General features: G+C 34.8%; 1 protein-coding gene across 4 annotated transcripts in view; it reads right to left on the minus strand.

The window, feature by feature from the left end:
* Positions 1–1,372: 1,372 nt before the first annotated feature.
* UBR2 (ubiquitin protein ligase E3 component n-recognin 2) overlaps positions 1,373–24,162 on the minus strand; it is a 52,607-nt gene continuing 29,817 nt past the window's right edge. For 2 of the 4 annotated variants that reach the window (XM_030446981.1, XM_030446982.1), the window contains exons 22-47: positions 23,432–23,484; positions 23,072–23,174; positions 22,457–22,505; positions 21,940–22,094; positions 19,925–20,027; positions 19,102–19,211; positions 18,801–18,881; positions 17,866–18,047; positions 16,974–17,173; positions 15,699–15,792; positions 14,157–14,318; positions 13,768–13,865; positions 13,172–13,244; positions 12,204–12,352; positions 12,053–12,108; positions 11,526–11,622; positions 9,413–9,480; positions 8,801–8,936; positions 8,084–8,174; positions 7,434–7,564; positions 6,708–6,816; positions 6,124–6,180; positions 4,601–4,678; positions 4,141–4,311; positions 3,342–3,443; positions 1,373–2,752 (exon numbers count right to left, since the gene is read on the minus strand). In XM_030446981.1, the coding sequence (XP_030302841.1) occupies positions 2,611–2,752; positions 3,342–3,443; positions 4,141–4,311; positions 4,601–4,678; positions 6,124–6,180; positions 6,708–6,816; positions 7,434–7,564; positions 8,084–8,174; positions 8,801–8,936; positions 9,413–9,480; positions 11,526–11,622; positions 12,053–12,108; positions 12,204–12,352; positions 13,172–13,244; positions 13,768–13,865; positions 14,157–14,318; positions 15,699–15,792; positions 16,974–17,173; positions 17,866–18,047; positions 18,801–18,881; positions 19,102–19,211; positions 19,925–20,027; positions 21,940–22,094; positions 22,457–22,505; positions 23,072–23,174; positions 23,432–23,484 (2,850 nt within the window). In that variant the 3' untranslated portion in view covers positions 1,373–2,610. Of the gene's footprint in view, positions 2,753–3,341; positions 3,444–4,140; positions 4,312–4,600; positions 4,679–6,123; positions 6,181–6,707; positions 6,817–7,433; positions 7,565–8,083; positions 8,175–8,800; positions 8,937–9,412; positions 9,481–11,525; positions 11,623–12,052; positions 12,109–12,203; positions 12,353–13,171; positions 13,245–13,767; positions 13,866–14,156; positions 14,319–15,698; positions 15,793–16,973; positions 17,174–17,865; positions 18,048–18,794; positions 18,882–19,101; positions 19,212–19,924; positions 20,028–21,939; positions 22,095–22,456; positions 22,506–23,071; positions 23,175–23,431; positions 23,485–24,162 lie in introns of all 4 variants that reach the window. The other 2 variants (XM_030446980.1, XM_030446979.1) reach the window with 1 other exon arrangement.

A 24,162-nucleotide genomic window follows, 5' to 3' on the forward strand; every position in this document is an offset into this window, starting at 1 on the left:
AGAGAGCCACATATGGCACACTGGTGAGAGTACAAAGTGGTAAATTGAAGAAGGAAGTGAGTAAAATACATTACTAATATGAACCTCTACCCTCACCCCGTTATAAAATATAATTTTAAATCCTTTAAGAAGATTATTAGACTTTTTGGGAGAGGTCAGGAAAGGTTTAGCTAACTGAAGCAAATGACACTAATAATATAATCATCTTACATTTTTAGCCAGGGAACTGCAGATGTTGCACATCCAGGTATTTCTGTTAGCTTGTGATTAACAAGGTGACACACTTGAAGGGAAAAGCTCAGCAAAATTCTACAAACAACATTTTGTGAACACCAAAAGCATTTATTTGATGCTTTCAGCCTTGTTCTGGTTTCTCTTGTGATGGTTTCTGATTTGGGAATTTTGTAGCTTTTTGTTGTTGTTTCCCCCCCCCAGCCCCAAACATATAATACATTGTAGATTGTACACGTAATCCACAATATTAGTTATAGCCAATTTATTACAGATATTATTTCCCTGATATTGAAACATTGTATTTACAAATATTTCTACATTAATATAAATACATGCAAACCAAATCAGAAATTAGAAGTCTTGAGTAAAGAGTGACTAAACTTGCAAAAAATGATAAATTGTGTACTTCGCAATTATTTGTGGTCATGATTTTACCAACTTATTCAAGGTTGCAGTCTCCAACTCTGATCACAGAGAAAAAAAAATATTCTTGCTGTCAGTAACTTGCTTTGCACAGAGAAATCTGTCAGTATCATAATTTATCTTTTTAATATTACGCTTACAGGAAAAGAGCTGCTGAGTACGGTTACACATTATTTGAAATTGTGGCACAGCTTAAGAAGCAAAATTCTCTGCAAAGGAACAGTAACATCACATTAAGTGTGATTTTCAAGTACCATGCACAGAATATCGTTGAAATATCAACCAACTTAAGTAGGGGAAGGCAGAGATGAAGCATCACTGTAATTTTTTTCCTGCAACTTCTTCATGTCTCTTGGTAAAAAGTGACAACTACAACAGGTAGTAGAGACAAGAGTCGTCCATACTCTATTTAAGAAAAGGAAATCAGCATTGGCCAAGTTTCTTTATTTCATAGTTCACATCTTCACGCAATACTGTTACTGAATGTCTGAAAAATTGTCCTGTACACCATGAATATACAAAATTTATCTGAAACATTAAATCTGTAAAAATAGAAATAATTCCGTCAGACCAAGTGTAACTGAAGACATGGCAGACGCTAAAGGGACTGCTTACTGGGCTGAAGACATAGTCTGAAAGAAAGTCTTAACTAAAAGAACCACAGATTAGTAAGGAAAGAGAACTATGTAAATTAGGATTTTACTAATCTGTCAGAAGATAAAGGTAACGGATTTTATTTTAAATCAATAAGCAGAATGTCACTTTTTAGAGACACCTTGGTGGTCTAATTACACACAGCTAGAAAACTCACTGCCTTCAGGCACCCTTGTATCAAGTGCAAATCTGCGCAGTTATAGAATATATTTATAAAATATACTATATGCAAACATCTTTACAGAGCTTTAAATCAAGCCAAAAAGTAAATATACTTGATGGGACAACAGAAAAAAATGAATCAAGAAAAATGTGAGCAGTGTGATTGCGGCCCTTCAAAGCCAGAAGAAACCCTTCCATTTGTCTGCTGCTATAAAGAGGTGGGATTTGCACCTTAAAAGTTGTTAACCAAATTGAAGAAAATATCCTCTGTGCTTCTGCAAATTAAGATAAAATTAGTTTTCGTGACATGGTACGTATTTTTTTTCCTTAAAAGTATCTTCTAAAGCACAATGTCAACCCTTGAATACCAATAACCAATCACATAAGTGAAAGTGAGAGGGTTTCCCAGCTAAATGCAAATTACAAACTACATAATTCTAAGGAGTGCAATGCTCTGGAAAAAGCTTTAAATTAAATTATTTTGCTTGTAAAGCTAGTGTTAAGGTTTTTTAGTTAAAAAACAACTGGAAGCAAGAAAGCTGCAAGAGTACAAATGACAAAACCGTTGTTGATACACCAAGTGAAAGTGTGAATTATCCATCGATGCAGACAGAAAGATCCAGGTGCTGTATTACTTGCTTCCTTACTTCGCTCCATTGCATGTACACACAGCTTAAGTATTAAAATGCAGAATAATAAATAAAATGGCTCAGATTACTAGCAAGGGGCAAAACACAATCTGTAATTGTGCTCTATCTAGTTTCTGTTTCAGCAGTCTTTTTCTCTTGCAGTTCGTAAGAAAAATCATAGTCAGACTTCCAAAAAGAGTCACTTTTTTTTTTTTTTATCAGAAACTCAAGTTCATTTGCCCAGGTTTATAACCCAAGACATTTCTGTGAAGGAAGCACAGTGCAAATTATATGACTAATAAAACTTGCTTACAAAGAAAGAAGTTTACTTGATTAATGTTAACTGGTATCTTTATGAAATACATTGTAAAACAAAGATTAAATAGCAGGACAGGGTTTGCTGCTGTTGGTTTTTTTTTCCCCTCAGACTCTTTTCCTAATCCCTCCTTTGAAAAGCTTACTGAATTACAAAAAGCTTAATAAAGTTCCAGTCTTCAGCAGATAACCACTATAAATGCTGCCAATCAATGCCACTTAGTGTCTGATTTGCTTCTTGTGCATGTCCAATTTCCTCTGTGATACTGTGTTGCTGCCAGAGTTTTTGAATCTTTTTAAATCGTTCTTTGCACAGATGTAAGGGATTCCCACGTCTGAAAAGGAGATAATACGTATCAGGGATGATAAAACAAAGCAAACAAGCACAAGCACTCAGCATATTAAATGTTAGCTGACCCACTGAAATACTAAAATATTTAGATAATCATTTAACAGTATTCCCATGCCAGAACAAATCAACATATATTTTGAATAGTAAACTGGAGTGCTACCTTGCCTGGTCCTCCACTCTCAGAGGAAGCAGATAGGAGCTAAGACAAAGAACTACCACATTAATAAGATCACCTCATAGTATTTTCACTTGGTATTAAATTACTATTGATTATAAAAATAAATGCACTATATAAAAAAATATTTCAGCTTTATTTTCTAGGCGACTTCACAGATTTAGGTTTTTACACCTCAAGACACCTGTTTATAACCCAAGAAAAATCTTCCACTCAATTTTTTTAACAAAAGAACACATATTAGCATTAAAATGTTAGAATATATTAGATGCAAGAGCAGTATCAAAATATACTATTACCTATATGATGGAAATGAAAATCTAACCAAGCAAGTGTATTTTACAACCCAGCTGGTTTTAGAATTCCTGTCTTTAAAAGATATGTTTTAAATCTTTACCTGAGTCCCTGGTCTGTCTCTCCGTAATCATCAAGATAAGGAGGAGGATAAAAGCAGCCCTTTGTTTTTCCAGCTAAAAATAGCACCTGACATTCTCGTACTCTAGAGGGAAACAGAGAAGATTTTACATACTGATTTTCAGATGAACTGTTTCTCCTATTTTTACAGGTACTGCTTTTCCATTCTCACCTACTTCAATTCTGTACAATCTGCATGTACAGATCTTTAATGGTCCTTTTGGTTTTTAAAACTAAAGACCTTATCCTCTTCCTCTTATAACTCCTCAGTAGCAGTTAAAAATAATGTAGTTTCATGTCATATTATTTTCAACCTGTATAAAATACTCAGCACAACCAGAGCAAGAAATCAAAACAATTTCACTTCTCACTAGCCATTGCCAAAGTGAAAATAGACATTATCTAACCTTTTCCTGTATGCAGGAAGACAACTACAATGAATTTTCATGTTTTCAACAGCAGCAGCAATGACGACAAAATCAAGGTATTCACCTTTATTGTTTTATAATATTTGAGTGAAAATAAGCACACAGAAAAAAAGTAATTAACTTTAAAATGAAATTTACTTTTTGTATGATACCTTAATCCTCATGGAAACAATCTCTGAAACTTATACCAACATATAAGGAAGATGAACACACTCTGGTCTTCAGACAGTACTGTTATTAACAAACCAATGCCTTTACAAACCACCCCTATGATTACATTTAAGGAACCAAACATTTCATGTCCACACACACCATCTAATCTAGCAATGTAAGTAGAGGTGTCCAGTTCCTCACCTAAGGAATATGCCCACTCCAGAACCACAGGTGTATGTATGTGCAGTACAGGCTCCAACATCTTCCCCTTCTAATTCAGTTTGACAACAGTAACTCTGAGAACACAGCATGGTCCCACACACAAGGCACAATGTTGGGGCTCTGCTTTTATCACCACCTGATTTTGGACACCTTTTGTGAAGGAAAAAAAATAATTAATTATATATATTAACTCTGGATGCTAAACAACATTTCAAAAGTACTTCTGAACATTTATACAGTTAACAGTTATACAGATTCCTGCAGTGTTTATTTCACCAAAATACATGGCAGTTTTGCTGAAAAGGATAACAATCAGCATGTGCCATTAACTTTCTTATTCTACAAACATCTTTCTGAAGCTTTCAGGTTAAAGGTTTCCCAGTTCATCAAGAGAAGCATAAGACTGCAGGGCACCTCACTGTAATTGCACACAACTTACGAGAAATTGGATGCTTGGTTAATGAGGCAGCTGTAGTCATCTGGAAGGTCTATCAGTTTGTTGGATTCTCTTGCATAGCTATAATAAAGCAATCAAGATAACCATTCAAATTTAATGAGTAATATACAGTGATTTCCAACTCATTCATGTTTTCCTGCTTGTCTCAACAGCACCTGTGAATAATTAATTTTTGAGTTTTCTTCTCTGCCATTCATAGAGTAAAATGGCAGCACATAAAAAAGGAACCCCCAACACCTTTCAGCTCCAGTTGTCTTAGTTACATTTTTTTATGAATTTGGGAAAATGCATAGGCAGAAAATCAGAAAAATACATGTCATATGTAAACTTTTAGCAAAGCCTCATTATGTCACTACAGATTTTACTGAGTATTTGTTCTGCTCCATTACCCTTTTGCTTATTAATATTGAATGGAAACCACTCAGACACCCAAGTCCACAGAATCTGTATCCTAAAGAAAATGAAATATTTGTGCAGTGAAAAGGACCTATTTAACAGCAAATCTTTATACATTCAGAAATAAAAAGGGTACGTTTTGCAGATGCTATGCACTACATTTTAATAACCTTCAACTCTAGGAATAACACAGACTATGAAATGTAGATAGAGGTTTGTGAGGGAATCAATGATCAAGAATATGCTGAGGGAAAAATACCACTATAAATTTAGACAATCTTGGGAAGAGCAGTGAAGAATGAGCAAATGAAACACAGAAAAAAATCCTAACACCACATAACAGGAAAACAACTGTGCAGTCAAGACCACTCTTCCTGCATAAGACAGTCTGTTAATAGCCTGATATTTAAGAGATGAAGTAATTAGTTTTTATTTCTGTTACTTAGCCTTGTTGTATGCACAACATTGAAAGACTGACTTTACCTACATAGCACAGGAGATTAAGATGCAGAGATACATCTGAGGTACACAGTGCTGTCATTAAAATACATTTATCATTATTTGGATAATTGATAACCACTATTTTTACCTAGTCTCCACAAAAAAAGTGTCCTAAACACTTTTCTTTGCCCATTAAGCATTAAACATGTTCTGAATACAAAATAACTTCCTAGCAAGTAGAAATATATTAAAAGCAAATGCTCTTTGTAGGAATTGACTTGGTGTTGATTTCACTGAAGAATTTGGATTCTCTAAAAAGCCCTGCAACGCCTGATATTCTTAAACAACACAGCACACCTTTGGAATCAGAAGGTACAAATCTACTATAGGAAACAAGAAGAAATGTTACGGCTTCTGATTACTGTAGATCAGTCTAAACAGAACTGTAATACTTAACTTCACCTTTAAAACCTACTAATTTAAGCAGTATTTCACAGGTCATACAAAATTAAAAAAATCTCTGCTTGTCCCCTAATGTTTTTGCTATTAAATATAGAACTGATCCTATGTTATTAAAAATATACTTTAAAAAATATTGAGAGAAAAGTATTAACATTAAAGTTTCTACCCTTTCTTAAATTCTAGCCTTAAAACATCTCCATATTTACCTGATAGCATGTCTCTTGCCTTCAAGATATCTTTTTACTTCATTGTTACTACACCAACTACAAGAAAGAAAAAAAAAGTCTTTCAACTTCAATGGATGATATTTTCTAAAAATAAATAAGTAAAAACTCCAAAGTACATTTATTCAACCTTCATTAGAATAACAAAATTATTTATTCAAGGTTATTTTATTCAAGATTATAATGGCTTTGAACTGGAAGAGGGCAGATTTAGGTTAGTAGGAAGAAATTCTGTACTATGAGGATGGTGACACACTTGCACAGGTCACCCAGGGAAGTTATAGCTGTCTACTCCCAGGAAGTGTTCAATGTCAGGTTGGATGTGGCTTGGAGCAACCTGGTCTAGTGGGAGGTGTCCTGCCCATGGCAGGGGAGCTGGAACCACAGGATCTTTAAGGTAATTTCCAAACCAAAATATTCTATGATTTTTTAAAAACACTTCCTTCACAAATGCTTTTCAAAGTCTACTATTTATTTCCATATGCACTTGGGGGATAATGCTTATACCAATTATCTTGTGCACAGTTAATTATTATATTTAAACTAACCATAAGAACACAACTTACCTTTCTATTAACGTGTTCATAATCTCACTATTTTCTTGGAAAAGGCAAGTGAGGTTGTTTGGCAAGGAAAGATAGCTACATAAGTGTTCAAACTGGTTTGTTCCACTTACTGTAAAAAAAAATAAATTCTTATAATTGCAGTTTTTCAAATTACATTAATGACAATACATGAAATGCAGCCCTAAATGAGACAGCTTTTTTTTTTTTCTTTTTCCAAGCAGATTCCCCTACACCCGAGATGTGGTACGAAGTATTTAAGTATTAGTAAAGTCACCAGATATGTTGGAAACCTGACAGTAATGAGAAGCAATTTTCCTCAAACTTCCCCTCTAAGCATGTTTCAAGCCTGGGTCATATAAGAACCACAACAGACTGCTCTGTGATTTTTATAACTTGGTATGTCTTCATTTTAATGTCATCCATTAAATGGCTACTTTGTGCTCCCTGCAGTCCATGACACAGCCAGGTGATCAGTTACAGCATACCAATGAAATACACCACAGCCTCAGAAATACAGAAGTTTGTTTGGGCTTCTTGGTGCTGAAATGCTTAAGCATGTAGCATCATATCACAGCTACACCTTCTGTAGCTGATATAATTCAGCACTGGTAACAAACCCATATTAGTTCATTCAGCTACTTCAGAAAAACAGAGTTCAAATGCAATTTATTTTGCCTATAAATGTCTATCTTTTGAAAACTTGATGTAACACAAAGCAGACAGTACCTTGAACTTCTGAGGGTGCTGGGACTCCATTTAAGTAATGGAAAAACAAAGCAGAACATCTCAGGAAAGGCATGATTCCAGCTTTTAGATTCCTCCACAGGTGCCAGCCTGAGGAAATTTCTTTCAAGGCACTTAAGAAAACACAATAAAATTTTGCTTTTATTTCACCATTTCAGCCTGAAAGGTGTATTTAGTAAATCTTCAAACATACTTCATAGTAAATTACTGGCTTCAGTTGAAATAAACACTATGCAAAGCATTTCAAAGCTAATCACAAGCAAAATAATGAAAGAGGCTCATAAAAGTGGAAACAACTGGAACAGTAAACTAAGGAAAATTTTCTATAGCCAGTTCATATCCTAGTAAGTCTTCTGTACACAAACACTGTAAATTCCAGATTCTATACATCTTCAGTCTGGCTAAAAATATTGTTCCAGAGCATAATCTTCATGAGCAAAACTAGAGGAATTTATAGCAATAGTTACTTGAAAATTCTAACTAGAATTAGTGGATAAGTAACATGATAGAAGAATTGCAAGTTAAAAGTATAATCTTTGACAGCATTAGTGTATGGAACTTGGTCAGTAGCAAATACTAAGTCCAGGAAGGAGAAAATAATACAAAATTTATCAAAAAATCACTCATTTTACCTTCCTGTACACTGGCAAAGAAATTTATAGAGTGTAAGCACAGCCACTTCCTCTTCACTGTTAGCATTTTCTTGATCCATGCCATTCTCTTCTGAAGAAGAAAGAAAAAACAAGTTACAGCTTATATATTTATTTACACAGCAAATATGTAATTTTTCAAGTTTTGAGAGAGCAGCCAAAATAGTTCAAATATTCTTCTGTACTGGAGGTACTGGAAAATGTTTTCTGTTGCACATCCTACGTGGTAAGTTTATGCTATTGTCAACTCCAGCGAGGTGTTGGTTTACTGTTTGGTTGGCTGGGTTTCTTAATATCCTTACATGTAGTTCTTCACTTTTAGCATACTACACCTCAGCCAGTTCCTCTTGCCAGAATATATAAAGGGATTCCTTACTTCACTAACTGCAACTTATTCATCATGCAATATCTGAGCCAAGTCTCCACAAAGAACACTTGCAGGAACTACAGCATTAGCTAGAAAGTCAGAATCTGTGACTAGTTATGCTCCAAAACCCCTCCAGTGTTAAGCAATAAAGACAAAAGACTGAATTTCCATGAGTACAATTTATCAATACTTTCAATGGGTTGAAAGAGAGAGCACCAGCAATTTTATTTTACCATTGTAAACTGCATACATTTACTGATAGCACTTGAAGTGTTTTCCAAGTACAGATTTGAAGAATCATTTCAATAAAAGGTGAAAGAAAGAGGCATTACCTGTTGATGAGGTAAGTAAAATTTGTATTATGTGTGCCATAGTGACAAGATGAAAAAGGTGAAGATCTCCAGTGCCAAGACTAACCCCTGAAAAATCCTGACAATGTATGGCAGGGAAAGAGAGCACCAAGCTTACCTGTAAAAGAAAACAAGAAAGCTGGTATATTCCTTTTCATTTTTATCTTCCCATTTTCTCTGCTCATGTTGCAATGACACCTTTCAAAGGCATCTTCATGAAGCTAATTTTAAAGTTACTCTTCCAGTCATTATTTCAGGGAACAATGATTATCAGGGGTTTTAGGGTGTCTGTTTGGTTGTGGGGTGCGATATTGCTATTTTTTGTTTGTGGCTTGTTGGGAAGAGAGGTGGTTTTGTTTTTTTGGTTTGTTTTTAACATCCAAAGAATATACACACTGGCTCATTTTACTCCTATTTTATTTATAGATAAAATACTTGCAACTTGAATTGTATTAAGTAGTGAAAAAATACTAAAAATCTGAACATTTTGAAAGGTTCTTGACCCAGAGTGAAGAGAAAGTTCTCTATGAAGTTTTGACATAGTGACTACTGGATCAAAACATCATTAATATATATATATTATGGAATACTTACCAATAAATGGAACATGTCAATATCAAGTATGCAGGGAACATTTCCATTTTTTTCATTAGGCACCAGTGCTGAGTATTTTAGAGAGGAAAAAAAATTATTCATTGAATATTAATATATAGAGAGATTTTAGTGTATTTCAGTTACAAAATGAGAGCCATCCCTCTGGTTTATATGCTAAAGTACAAATGTACCTGGTTTGTCCCCAAAGGTGTAATTTCAAGAGTTGTTCAACAGGAATGGAAAAGACCCTTACCTACTTTACTATACTCTACTGAAATGAAACAAACCCAAAATAACTACAAAGAAGTCCTGCCATTCACTACTCCCACAGTGACTTTCTTTCATGACTTAGGTTTCCAGTGCAAGGTAAAATGAGATAGCATCTCAAACTGATCTAGAAATAAACTCAAGCAGTACTGACTAAATATAAACATTAATTGCTGTCTATTGGACAGATGCTCAAAGGAAAACTTTGCAATAGGTTTAGCTTTATAAGGTTCCCTAAATTTGCATCACAACTCATTTGCTTTTGACTCAAATGCTGAAGAGTCTCTTAAAATTAATCGTATCTCTAATTAAGAAAAAGACAGGTATTGGTCTCTCCATCTCTGTAGCATTCACATTCCTAGTAACCACAAAGTATTAACTAAATCACTTCAGAAGACAACAGAAATTCACACACTTAAAAATTCCAAGTAATGGCATGAGCTACATCTAAAAGTTAACGCAGAGGAAGTGTCTTGGAAAGGCTACGGTGCATTTAAAACAATCAAGGTGCAGCTGCAAACTTCTTTTCTCCAAGTAGTAAATCTGATTTACAACAAAAGAATTTAAACTGCATTACAATGTAGCTATAAGCACAGTAAAAAATAGTTTCATCATATTAACTTAAAAATACTTCAGTTGAAGGCTGCTGTCTCGCTGGCCAAAGAATTAACAGCAGAGATCTATGACACTTTGAAGCCCTTTCTATTAGCAAACATTTCACTGCCACACAGATTTAAAAATGTTTTTACTTCAGTCACAGAATTCAACCCAGAAGTTTGAAAAATGCTCCTAGAAAAAATGTGACCAAAGCAAGGGACTTCCAAAACAAAACTTTTGTTCAATAACTTATCTTTATGTACAAACAGTTCATAGAGTACTAACAGATCAAAGGCTGATAATTTTCCTTATTCCTAGCCTTGAAAAATAAAGCCACATTTTTTCCTTTATAAAAACAAAAGCAATGCAGTTGCTTCTGAAAGCTGGAGGGAAGAAGAGCTTTGAAGAAACATTGACTCAAATTTTCAAGAAAACCCAAATGATGCAGAACACCATATACTACAAAGTTCTATCCAATTATCCAGCTACATTTTTCCTACTGCTTCTCATAGAAAATGACACAATCATTACTGCTACAAACTGATGTCAATTTTGTTCTTCCCTATAAAGCTACCAACAGTTTGCTTAAGTAGGTGGTTTTTACTAGTAATTACAGTATATGAATGCATTTTAAAAGTTTCCCTGCTCTACTGACTGTAAATATTAAAATTATCCCATTTTTAATACTTGTTCAGAGTAGTCCTTCTCAAGTTTAGTTGCAGCATTAGCCTGAACTCCCCACTTTTCAGCTACCTGCAAATGCTTCAAGCTTGGAACATTTTTGTTGTTCTTATTAAAATTCTCAACATATGACATTACCAAGTAAGTGTTGTGTTATCACAGGTCCTATCTATTCAAGGGCTGAGAAGTTTGAAGATATATTACAGACCTCTGCAAATACTTTATTTTCTTTCAACTCTATATCAATCTCAATTTGCTCTTCTTTGAAGTTTCAGAGTATCCCTCTTCTTTTCTGAAGGACCATGCTTCCCTCTCCCTTGCTCTAAGTACCTTTCCAAAAGCAGAAATGCTTCAATGCTTCGTTTGAAATACATCTTGGAACTGCAGACCAGAAGAAATCTTTTTTCCCACTTTATGATGAAATACATATAGCTACACAGGTAAAAATACCAGCTCTTGGTCTATTGCTTAGCACCACTACAGAAAACAGTCTTCTCATAACCAAGGCTAACAAACATTCTATAAACATCTTTCTACATCTGCATCTTTGTAAAGAAGAGAAACTTACACGCTAGGAGAGTACAAAAGTGACCCTGTACTGCTGAAAGAGATGAAACTGTCCAGTGAGCTGCAGCAAATCTTGTTAATGATGTAAGGCAGTCATCCTTTAAAAACAAAGAAAAAAAAAAAAAGGCACTTCTGCAGTTAAAGTTTCTCAGTCTGCAAAGATCTATTGACTTAGGGCATTATTTTCAGGCTTCTCAGCTGCAGCTTAAGGTAGTAGTTTGAGTGTCTATGACAAAGAGATTTCTGTTTATACAAATATAAAAGTTCCCTTCAGCATTCTTATTTTGAATGTTAACAAGAAGAACCTCAGCCTTAATATAGATTTATTAAAAAAACCCAAACCAATAGTTTTCTACATTTGATTTTTACATAGATGAATAATCTTATACAGACTGATTAAACGGTGGAATCCAAGAACTAAAACTATCAAATAACTCTAAACTCTTAAAATTTAGATATTCAGCATTAAAGAAGCACGATTCCCTCTTTTTCCATTGATTCAGAAAGGAATTGCTACTTGATCCTTACCTGTCGACAAGGTAAATTACCAAATAACAGTTTATCATCATCAGCTAAAATTCGTTCTGTAAAAAGAAACACAACCAAAATATTTCAATGCTGTAAATGTAACTAAATTCTGAAAATCACATATTAAGGAACAAAATTAATACATTAGTACCTATAGTCTGTATTGTGTAAGCACAGCTACCCCAGCACATGATGGGTACACGTGGATCTTCCTCATTTGGATGAACCTTCAAGCCTACTTTGTATGTTGCTGTACCAAAAGTTGTCAACATTTCTTTTATGCTCTCAGAATAAGGATTCCTGAAACAAAGAAGAAAGTATTATTAATTCCTTTTTTTTTTCTCTACTGGCAGCATAGTATTTTTAATGATGAGCATTCAGCCCAGAGCTGAACACCTGGATTTCTAAAATAAAGTGAAAGCTCCAGTATCTTTCTTTGGATCAGGTATTCTGTAACCTCTTTTCTGTGACAGATACAGTTCCAATTATTTCTTGAATATTTGACTGGAAACGACCTCATTTTTCAGAGCTAAGAATATTTGGTCTTCAAAGATAATACAGTTAAGACTAAATTAAAAGATCTGTGTGAGAATGATGGCAAAAGCTACCATTAGCTGGGATAAGTGTCCTGCATTTTTGTATGCAGTTGGCTGATAAACGTCTGTACCATGTAATCGATTTAATTACTTTCACCTCAAGTGAAGAAGACTCAAATACAAAATACTAGAGTACCTGAAATTATATATATATATATCTCAACTTATTCTCCATTTCATAGTCTTTCTTGGTATGTTACACATAATGCTCAACTATAATAATGAGTCCTTTATTTGGTTACAAGTAATGAGGAACTAAAACCTGGTGCTGAAATTAATACAACAGAAGCATCACCTCAGCACATCCGTGCATCACACCCATCTCTGAAATTCTACTGCATTATTGACTACTTGTGGGTTGCACTTCAATACCATCATAATAATAGGATAAACTTTTCTAATTAAGGCAAAACTAATTTTTGCCTTAATTAGTGAAACTTTATAGCACAGGAAACGTATTCTATTTTCTTGTTTCTATTTCATGACGAAGTTTTAAAGGCTTTTTTAAGATGTAAATACATACTTCGGTTTGAAGTCTGGTCTAAATCCTTCAGGTAATTGCAACTGATCCATTTTTTCTGAATTACCAGAACTGCCTGCACAAACAAGAAGTAATAAAACACCCATTATTCACCTATAAATTTTACATTTTAAAAAGATGCAGGAGCACATCATCAGAACCTGAAATTCCAGACTACTCTTGCCAACAACTCCCAACTGCACCGTGGCAGACAATAATACTTGGTCTTTTTCATGATCTGGGGTTGTTTAGTCTGGAGAAAAAGGAGGCTGAGGGGAGATTTGATTGTTCTTTACTCCTACCTGAAAGGAGGGTGCAGTGAGGTGGGTATTGGTATCTTTCCCAAGTCACAAGTGACATAATACACAGAAAAGGCATCAAATTGTGCCATGGGAGGTTTAGACTGGATATTGGGAAAAGTATCTTTTTTTTATTATTATTTAAAAAGACATGTAGACATGTTGCTTACAGACACGGTTTAGTGGTGGACTTGGCAGTGTGCTAGGTTAATGGTTGGACTTGATAACCTTAAGTGTCTTTTCCAACCAAAATTATTCTATGCCTCTCACATACAAATATAAGCATTTCCTCAGACTTACTTGCACAGCCTTCATCTCGAAGTAAATACAGTGCTTTTGTTTGCTGGGATACTGTTTTGATCCACTGAGCTAGGTTGGGTTGGCCCGACATGTCTAACCTGTCAGAAAATATATGTAAACAGAATACACACATTAGTAAAGAATAAACTGTACACAGAACTAGTCTGTTGTTCACGTACTTTTATATCTTCGTTTCTTTTGCTGCAGGTCCTACACATTACTATCCTTTCAAATTCTAAATTCCATACTACAGAATAACCAAGGAAGGTCAATAAACTAAGATAAGGAGGCAGGGAATCCATTTCAGATTACCAAAACATCATCATCATCATCATACATTTTTGATATGTGTCTTGTTTGGGATTTTTTTACCTTAACTGCAAACATACCTGTTAGAAAAAATTCTGGGTGGAGGAAGCAAAGGAATAACAGTGTTGCTTAAGCATTCACAAAGTGGACACAGGAATTCACCATTTTCTACATCATAACTTGTGTGTACTCTCAATCTTTGTTGTCTTCGTTGCTCTTTTGCTTGGACAGCATCGAAATACCTTTAGAAAAGAGAAGGATATTAGAGGTAAATTATTAAAACATTACTTCAACATATAAATTCATGAACTCTAATTAAGACACTATTCAGAGAATTATCTGAAAGAAAAATCTCTGCCCTCTAAGTATTACAAACTGCAGGCTATCCCTAGTTATTGGCAGCCAAAATTCTCCAATATGCTGAAGTTATTTGGGCTGTTACAAAATCATATTTAAGTCTGAAGTTCAGCAATTTCCATTTAGGAAAAGAAGGTAAAAAATGAGAGGGGGAGGCAGAGAGAACGCTGAAAGGATCAAAAAGAATACATAACTATTACGTTTTACATAAAGTTTTAAGGTAGATGCCATGGAACATCATACATGTGGTTGTTCCATTATGGGCCACAACAGAGCAACTGTTTCCTTTTGCTACAGGAAAAACTGTTGGCTGATCTTTGAATCTTATAAGGAACTTAATTCACAGCTTTGCTAAACATAATGGCTATTCCAGAAGCCTCTGGAATGGTTTAGAGAATGCATGACAATGACCCAAAAATGGTCTAAATACAGGAGGACATTTCCAGGAGTTAATGGCAACCACGCGTGACTGTACATGAGCTACACAAGAAGATGAACACACCTTCAAAGAGCAGTGATATCAAAGACCACAAATGAAACCTGCACAGGGTTTTGCCCACAGAATCTATGGGAGCTCCCAATAGTCTTCACACATTAGGCAGAATTTGAAACCAGGCACTTCAGGAGCCAGGGCAAAGACCAAAGAAAGAGTCTAATTAAAGTCAGAGACTTGAATGGTTTGCATTTCCCACATGATGTTGGCACCACATAGCTCTAAGCACATTTATGCTCCTCAAAAATAACTGACAAAGGTTTTATAAAAAAACCACGTAAGAACAAAAGATAACATTGAATTTATGTTGAAGATGAGCTTGAAGTAGGTCACAGGTATTTATAGTTCAAACTAAACTTGACAGAGCAATGGGGAGTGCAAGGGATGCATTGTTATTTAAAACTTCAGTAAAGAGCACTAGAAGCAGCAGGAATATGTCTATTATTGAACTACAAAAACTCAAAAAAAAATGGGCTTCTGTGTTCAGATATTTGTGCACCACAGGGAATTATGCATAGAGATAAAAACTCAAAGGGAATTAAGTTTGATCTGCATGGATTTGAATTCCTTACATGAAAATTATTTTGAATGAGTTTAAAGTATTTAACAATTTTGACTTTTTTTTTTTTTAACAAAGTTGCTTTCATCACTTCATGACCTTTGTTTTTAAGCTTCCTGTATATTATTAATTTTGCCCTTAATATTAGTGCTATTAGGCAAACTGATGGCATGACATGGTACTTGGACTAAACACTTAAATACAGTATTTTACCTTTGCCAACAATGGGCGTGCATAATATGTCCACAGCTACCTGTGTGCGTTCCACATGACAGATCTGGGTGCATGAATAATGGGTCATACTTTTCTGTATTTAAAATAGAACAAAACAACTTTGAAATAAACATTTATCAGAAGACTTAACTCTTGATAAAATATTACTGCATTTGCACCATTATTGAACCTCTATCACAACAGTGTAACTTGTTTGATGAAGCATAAAACATTCCTTATCTGAAACAATTTAAACTGTTCAGGGAATTTACAAGTACTGTGTAATTTTGTTTTGGATTTATGTACTGTACTTAAACTTCAAACCAAGTTTTTGAAGGCATTGGGGGCTGGTAAAATTCCTCAATATCTACCTGCATCTTTGGTGGTTTAGTACCATTAAATCAGCCTAAGAACATCAAACTTCACAATCAGAGTGCAAAACGATTCAGTGCAGAAGTTTATGTATTACATATATAGGAACCAAAGGAACCTTTCTAACACTGCCATTGATCAAAAAGTGATGTGTTCACTAAGTGATTTTACCTAATAATAAGATACTAAGAGGTATTTCAGATTATACAACTGAGAAGGAAACATCTGTCTTGTGTCTCCTATCTCTATAATGTTATAGGTGTAGTTTAATAACAAAGACTTCCAATCTTTAAGTGTTATTTAATGGTTACAAATCATTTGTACTAACTCAGAATTGCTCTCATAGAATCATAGAATAGCTAGGGTTGGAAGGGTCCTTAAAGATTATCTAGTTCCAACCCCCTGCATAGGCAGGGACACCTTCCACTAGATCAGGTTGCTCAAGGCCCATCCAACCTGGCCTTGAACACTTCCAGGGAGGGGGCAGCCACAACATCCTTGGGCAACTTGTTCCAGCATCTCACCACCCTCACAGAAAAAAATTCTTTTCCTAGTGTCTAGCCTAAATCTCCTCTCCAAGTTTGAATACATTTGCTCTTGTCCTCTCACTACACACCTGTGTAAAAAGCCCTATCCCAGCTCCCTTCAGATACTGGAAGGTTGCTATAAGGTCACCTTTGAGCCTCTTCTCAGCTGAACAACCCCAGTGATTTTACATTATTAATTTAAAACCACATTTCCACCTCACTAAAAATATCAGAGTTTTGCCACCAATTACAATGAATTCACTCCCAGTTATAGAGTTAACATAAGCTCATGCTACTGTCTCAAACTATTTGTAGTTGTTACAGCAACTCCAAGATACTTTAATTTTAGAGACAACTATAAACATGTAATACTTACCAGGGTCTGGAATAGCTTTGTTTCTGTTTTTAGACAACACAGTTGATCGCTGAATAAATGCTGCCAAGACCATAGCCCTGCTGTCCACTTTAACTTCTTGTTCCTCCTGACACAATATACACATAACAACCTGTCTGTGTTCAGCTACTCTAGTTTGCTCTGGTCCCAAAGCTGTGAGCTTTGCATCTGAAATTACAGGGCTAAAATATTCAAAAAATACTAGTGAGCAAATTGTTTGAAAAGCATAACAATCAGATCATGATTTCAATGGAATTACTGAGCTTTCTAGATTTATGATAAATACAGTCTGACAAAAACAAATAGTTTTGGCATTGATATCTACATTCCCCAAAACAGATACGCAAGACTTTATTTTCCAGAAAAAATTCATACCCTCCCAGTAGTATGACCTATTCCAATTCAACACAGAGACTTAGATCTGCAGCTCTTCATCATCACCATTCCTTACAAACCTGACAAATTCTCAAAACACATTTCTGTTCCCCACAAAATCATTGGTATGCTTCAATACATATTTCCAGCTACAGGCAGATTTTCTCTCAGATCCTCAAGCAACAAAAGCCATTTCTAATTTACAGTGTTTAACAGCATTGTCTCAGTATTATTAATAATTTACTGGATTATTTTATATGCAAAATTCTTTGCTTGTTTATGCTGAACACTATGGAGATGAGATGAGGGAGACACTAATATTTAGGCAACCACATTGACAGTAATGATGAGGGAAACGTTACACTTGTTGCTGCCTTCTGGGTCTAAAAAAATTTCAAGCAGTTTTCTATCAAGACTAATAAAGGGCTTTCTGAAGCAGCGACAATAGGACAGCCTGATGTAAAGAGTAGAGAAAAAAATGTAAGTGAGATTCCTTCACCTGTTTTCATGTACTCCAGAGCTTGAAGTATCTAGCTCTTCCAAAGTTTGCTGAAAGAGCTCTTTATTTTCATTAATGAAGTGCCTTTGCATCTCAGACATCTGGGCCATGATCTTTTCCCTGCGCAGTCTGGCGATCTCAGCTTTTCGCTTCCTTTCAGCTTTGTCTTTATCACGTGAACTCTGAAATTATGTTGTTCAGTCAGGTATTTTTAAAATCTTGTGGCAACCATTTATTTTAGCTACAGCTATTTGTAACTGGTGCTAAACTGCAAACAATGAACATCTCATAAGAAAAAAGAAAAGTCTATCAGGAAATTATTTTGTGCCCTCTCTTCTTTAGCTCATGCTGAATGCCAGGGAGAAGTGCAGATCCAGAAGGGTATTTCTCCCTCTCAACCTTTACCTGTAGTTTGTATTTTTCTTCCCTTTGAACATTCATAAGATTAAAAGGTAAGTGACAGGTCTCTAAAGCTGCTGCTCCTCCTCCATACCAGCTGTATTCCTAAATACACTACAGTGCTCCAGTCTTTGTGTAGTATCTAAATATTATGCCAAGCTAAACAAATCAGCAGAGCTTATCTGGAATGACATGCACAGTAAAAATACAAGGAGGTCATTTCTTTTAACAAATTTCCAAGAAGTCTGAAATTATGGGAAGAGCAGAATCATTAAATGCTGTGATCAGTATTACAGTTCTAAGCAGTAAACTTGCAAATGATTTGGAGGCTACATTATATAAAGAAATTAAAACAGTCCAGGGACTTTTTCAATTGGTCTTTTAAACAAATGGGCTTGATCTATAAGATGAGACAGAATTTTAGAAATCTCCGATGTTTCCCAACATCAATTAAGAACTGCAATTAGAAATACAATTCTTTGCTAGTCACAACCCAGAGCTGTTCAGATCAGCTAATTGCTACAGCTTACTTTTACCTCCTCCATAATATTTCCTTCTGTCTCAGCCACAGGAGTTGTAGAAGAATTTTCTCTTAGTTTCTTAATAGTATTAAAAGTCTGTAAGAAAACAAACAAACACACACTTAATTTGTGACACGTGACTGTAACTGTGCATACAATAATGCTGGCCACATAATCTGCAGCTGAATTCCAGAAGAGAGCAAAAGGTAGGTAAAATAAAACAACATGGGGAATAAGGAAATCATTACAATATAATTAAGAAAGTTTCAACAATCTTCTTTCCATGATTTTCAGCAATTATATAAAACAGATTTACCTTCAGTATCCATCTGATCATGTCCTTGTGCACTTCCAGATGAGGTGCATTTTGCAGTGTTTCTAGCATAGCTAGTATACTGGGCGAATTATTAGGTGCCTCTCCTGGTCCTGAGAAAAAATTATTATAATTGATTATAGTGTTATCTGAAAACTAATAATTCACTACAATTAAAAGCATAAAAAACATTTGTGTATATTCATCAGATTAATAATTCCTTAAAAAAAAAGACAAAATATTTTTCATTCCTTCTCCTTTCCCAAACATTTTTATGACCACCCTCTAAGTCCTGAAACATTAAGAGGAAATGCTGTTAGAAATCTTGCTCACTGACTATTTTCTTACATGACAAATATACTGTCCGTGCTCCCTGGCTGTTTTCATCTTGGGAGCCTGACATGCAGAACTTGCAATATTTTATTTCACACCAATTTTAAATAGGAATCTTAGCAATTCTAGAGGTATTATTCAGAAGATGCAAGGAAGAGCCAAGGTTGTAAGAGCACTTAGGAACAGAACTACAGTTTTTGCAATTATAACATCTGATCATGTACAGCAATCTTTGTTGAAATGCTACTTAAAGATACTAAGAATCCAATTTACTGGCAATTTCTCCTGGATTTCTCCTCTATGAAACACCTTTAGTATTGCTACTGTCAAGAATCTATACATATGTAAAAGCAAATATGTCACCAACTTCGTAAAATTCTGATAGATAACAAATATGCTCTTCTGATAAATAAAGCTTCAGAAAAATAAAATATTAGATACTGGCACTTTCAGATACTTAAAATTCGCTACACATTTGAAATGAAAGGCATACTTGATATTTTCTGAGTGAAGGAAAATGTTACAACATTCTCCTCAGTGAGATTCTCCAGATGATGTTTTTCTTCTTGTAGTGCCATTCCAATCAGATGCAAAACCTAGGTAAAAAAATATCAATTTCAGTTTTAAATCATATGATCTCTTTATGTAGTTTGGGTAATTCACTAAGAGACAAGGAATTCATACAATAAAATTATATAGGAAGAATATCTTTGAAGTTATTTCCATGCGATTTCAAAGCTCCATTACAATGGAGTGCCAGTGTTTGTTTACAAATTCTAGAAACTTTGCCATATAAATAAAACATCATAGCACCTTCATCTTTCTGTTCCCTGTCCTGTCTAGTGAGTACGAAGTCAGAGCTGTTTATCTTTCTCACTAGCAACTGCATGATATTTTAACAAGTGTCTGTATTGAAGTAGTTCAAACCCATTTTACACACAAAATTCAACTGACAAAAAGTTCAAGTTAATAAACTGAATTTATTCTAACACAGTAGAAGCACATTTTAAAATAATGTTACCTTTTAGATTAGTAAAAAGCTGCAATTTCCTTGAATTTAAAAACTGAAATTGCCCTATTTGCAACTAAAATAGTCTGAATGGCAATTTAAAGATGACAGAGTTCACCAACGAGGTCTAAATATGCCACACTGAACCAACCTCCCCATACAAACTGGCAGGATGCTCTAGGCAAAAAGTATTACTGACTGTCTGGAATCAACACTGAAACCCATGTAAGGAAAGGATAATCTCCAGAAAATCTGTATCAGAACTGGAATGTAAAAGGCTAAGATAACTAAAATATCTACAGAAAAAGTGATAAAACCTGATTTGAATGTTTAAGGTTTTAAATTTTGTTTTACTAAGTAACAGTCAATTTTTCCTCAGTTTATGGCATCTATCTAACAAGATCTCATCAGATATGGGTCATCTCTTACAGATGTTTCATATCAGCCTTTGTATGGTGTCTCTGAGACGAGAGTGACTGACTTGGAAAAGATGCGGTTCAACTGCATGGCACCAGTGAACAGAAAAGCACTTTCTGAGCAAGTGGTAGGTCCCTGATGAATCACACATTTTGGAGAAAAACAGATACACAAATGGCTGAGTAAGTTTTAGTTTGGTTTAAAAAAATTAAAACCGAAATCTTACTGTATCAAAACAGTTATTCCAAAGCTTTGCTTTCTCCTATTACCTAAATGTAACTACATTCTTCAATTTTTGTTGTGATATACAATACTGAACATTATTCTCTTTTCACCTTTTTGTGTTATACAGTATTACTTATGTTAATTAAAGATTAGCTATAAAGTGTAATATAAACTCAATATGTACAAAAAAAAAATCAGTATTTGAGCTTCAGAGCTGGGGGTTTATTTCAAAATATTATTAAAAATTCCATCAATATTTCTCAAAATTTTGGATTTGGAAACTAAGCCAACAGCCCTGACCCATAGCCATTTGACCTAGTGCACCTTTTACATCCTGCACTTCAGAGAGTAACCATCATAAACAATAAAATCTACTGCAACTTTTCAGGTTTAGTGAGGAGGAAACAGCTCAGTTGTGTTTCCCCAAACTGATATGTTAGAAAATTCTTTGCTGTACATCTATGGTTTTTTTTCTGAAGTGATATAGCCTAAGCTAAATAAGCACAGGAATGTCAAGAAACAGTCAATGTGCTCTACTCAATATGCAACAACTCAGAGAAGCTGGTTATCTACTGCAGTAAACACAGTTTCAACTGATTTAAGTGGAATTCTTCCCTCTCGTGTGCATCATGTCAGAAAGTTACCCGTCTCTCATTCAATATTAAAAATAAATTGCACAGGAGACAAAAGGGTTTCCCTAGTCTTGTATATCAGAAAATACCATTCATTTCTCATTCAGGGTATTCTGGATATGTTAGATAACAAGTAAGCAACCCAAATCTATAAACCCATGTTAAAATGCCAAAATACATATTCCTTCATTTAGCATAAACATAATTTTAAATAAGGAAACATACCCTTTGCAGCATGGCCTCTGACCAGGCATAGCCATTGTGTTCTACTGCCCACTGCAGTATAGTTCCCATAATGCACAGCATTACATCAGACTGCAGAATATTAACCAGACTTGCAAAAAGTGGGCAGAAAGGAGGAAGAGCTGGTGGTGGAAGTGCTGAAAGGGAAATGTGTATGTTTGACAGTTCAGCATCTCTAAAATTTGCAACACTGATATAACATCTGGCTTTAAAACACCTTAACAGCTTAGCCCAGGTCAGTGTACAGTTGCTTGATAAACTGTATTACAGATAAATGCAACATTCAGCATGGCTTGAATGTAACAGAAAATCCAAAGGAATAAGTCATTCTGAAGGCTGGTAGCATGATAGATCAAATTGCTGCCTGACATGAGGGAAATGACTACATTTTCACCAATCTCAGGCTAGCCCAACAACAGAACGTTAGTCTAGGTGTCAGGGCAATACACATTTTGGTAGATGCTCCCCCCTTTTCCCACCTTCTCTGAAAGAGAAATACCTGTATCTTCTCTGTTCTGTCTTTTCAGCTTTCTTTGTGCTTCCTCTGCCTGAAAGCAGAATGATGCCAGTATTACTCAAAACCTGTACAAATATAAAACTAATAACAAAGCATTCCTACTTGATTGTTATTTATTGGGTTTTCCCCCTTTTTGCCAGCCTTAAATACCAAAGAAAGCTTTCCTGTCTTTTCAGTTTATCTGACATTCTACTTCTCAAGTACGTCCTGAACTTTCAAAATTAATCTTTTTGAACCAGTCTGAATTCTCTCTTGCATAAAACTGCCAGAGGAGTCTGAACTAAAATGGCAATTTCCATAAACGTAAGTGAAAACACAAACTGTTTAAATATTTTCAGTAAAATAAGACCTTAGACAATCCACAGACAACCTCCTGCAATTCCACTGATTTCAGCTGCTTTGTATAGGGCACGGAATTCGGTGGCACAGAAATCACTGCAAAACCCTGCATTGATTTTGTCAACATTCTCCATTAAGTTAACTATTAAAAAGTAACTTTTAACCCTCTAGTAACACTTCTTCACAGAACAAAGCTCTGGAAAAAAGTCAAGCAAAAAAGAAAGAAAACAAAACCCAGAAAGTCAAATTACTAGGTACCTTTGACTGCTCTGCCCTTGAGAAGTGATAGAAATACAGATTGAAGTTCTTGGCACATTCTGGTTTTAGTTCATAGAGCCCTCTGCCTGTTAATCCAGGTTTCCTACACACAAAAAACCCCCCCCAAAAAACAAGATACATAAAATTAACGTTCCTTGGTTATCGACTTTTGAGCATAAAAGATTAACTAGAACAGCTGAAAAGCATTGCATAAAAGGCATTCTAGAAATGAAGTAACACTATTATGACTTGTGCACATCAACAAAGCCATGACCCAACCCCCTTCTGTCTATTCTCCCATTTTCATTAACTTAGATACTCCATTTTAAAGCTGAAATATTAGAATAAAGGGAAGCATACTTGAAACAGGCCACTTCTTCAATCACACTTTCCATTCCAGTCTCTCTGTTCTCCTACATTGAGTGTAAAGACAACACAGTCTGTTACTGGAGTTCTTGGATTAAACACATTTAAATAACATACAATACAAAATAAGCACGTAAATTAATGTACTACAAATTCTACTGACATTCAGGAGAATGCTGAAGCATGTATCATGAAAACATATTCAAGAACATCATCTCTGCAAAAAAGTATTTTTAAAAAATAATGCCATTTTAAGTGCTTAACATCTACTGGTTTACAGTGTCATAATAAACACGGATATAACCATAACAAAACCCTCTACCTTAGCTTGCTCAATTTATCTTAGGAATACACAGTCAAAATGTCTGGTTCCTAAGCCTTTAAAATTAAATAAATATAGGATAGCTAAAAAGACAAGTCACTGAAAAATGGTAAAACAAACTCAAAAGGCAGCAGTAGAACATGTAACACTAATTCATACACAAATTACCTTTTACCATTCCCATCCTCTTTCTACAATACATGTCAGCAGCAGCTAACAGGCCAAAGTATTTCAGAGTGACAATACAATTTAAAACTCTAGCTTAAATCCTAGTTTGCTTTTTTGTCCAACCTTAAAATATTTTTTAAAATCATAATGCTGCTCCAGAATGTAACTAAGTCAAATATTTCAAGTCCCAAATATTTAGAACAGTGAAAAATATTTCAAAATGTATCCTTAAAAT

The sequence above is a fragment of the Calypte anna genome, chromosome 3 (assembly GCF_003957555.1).
Source record: "Calypte anna isolate BGI_N300 chromosome 3, bCalAnn1_v1.p, whole genome shotgun sequence".
Lineage (NCBI taxonomy): Eukaryota > Metazoa > Chordata > Aves > Apodiformes > Trochilidae > Calypte > Calypte anna.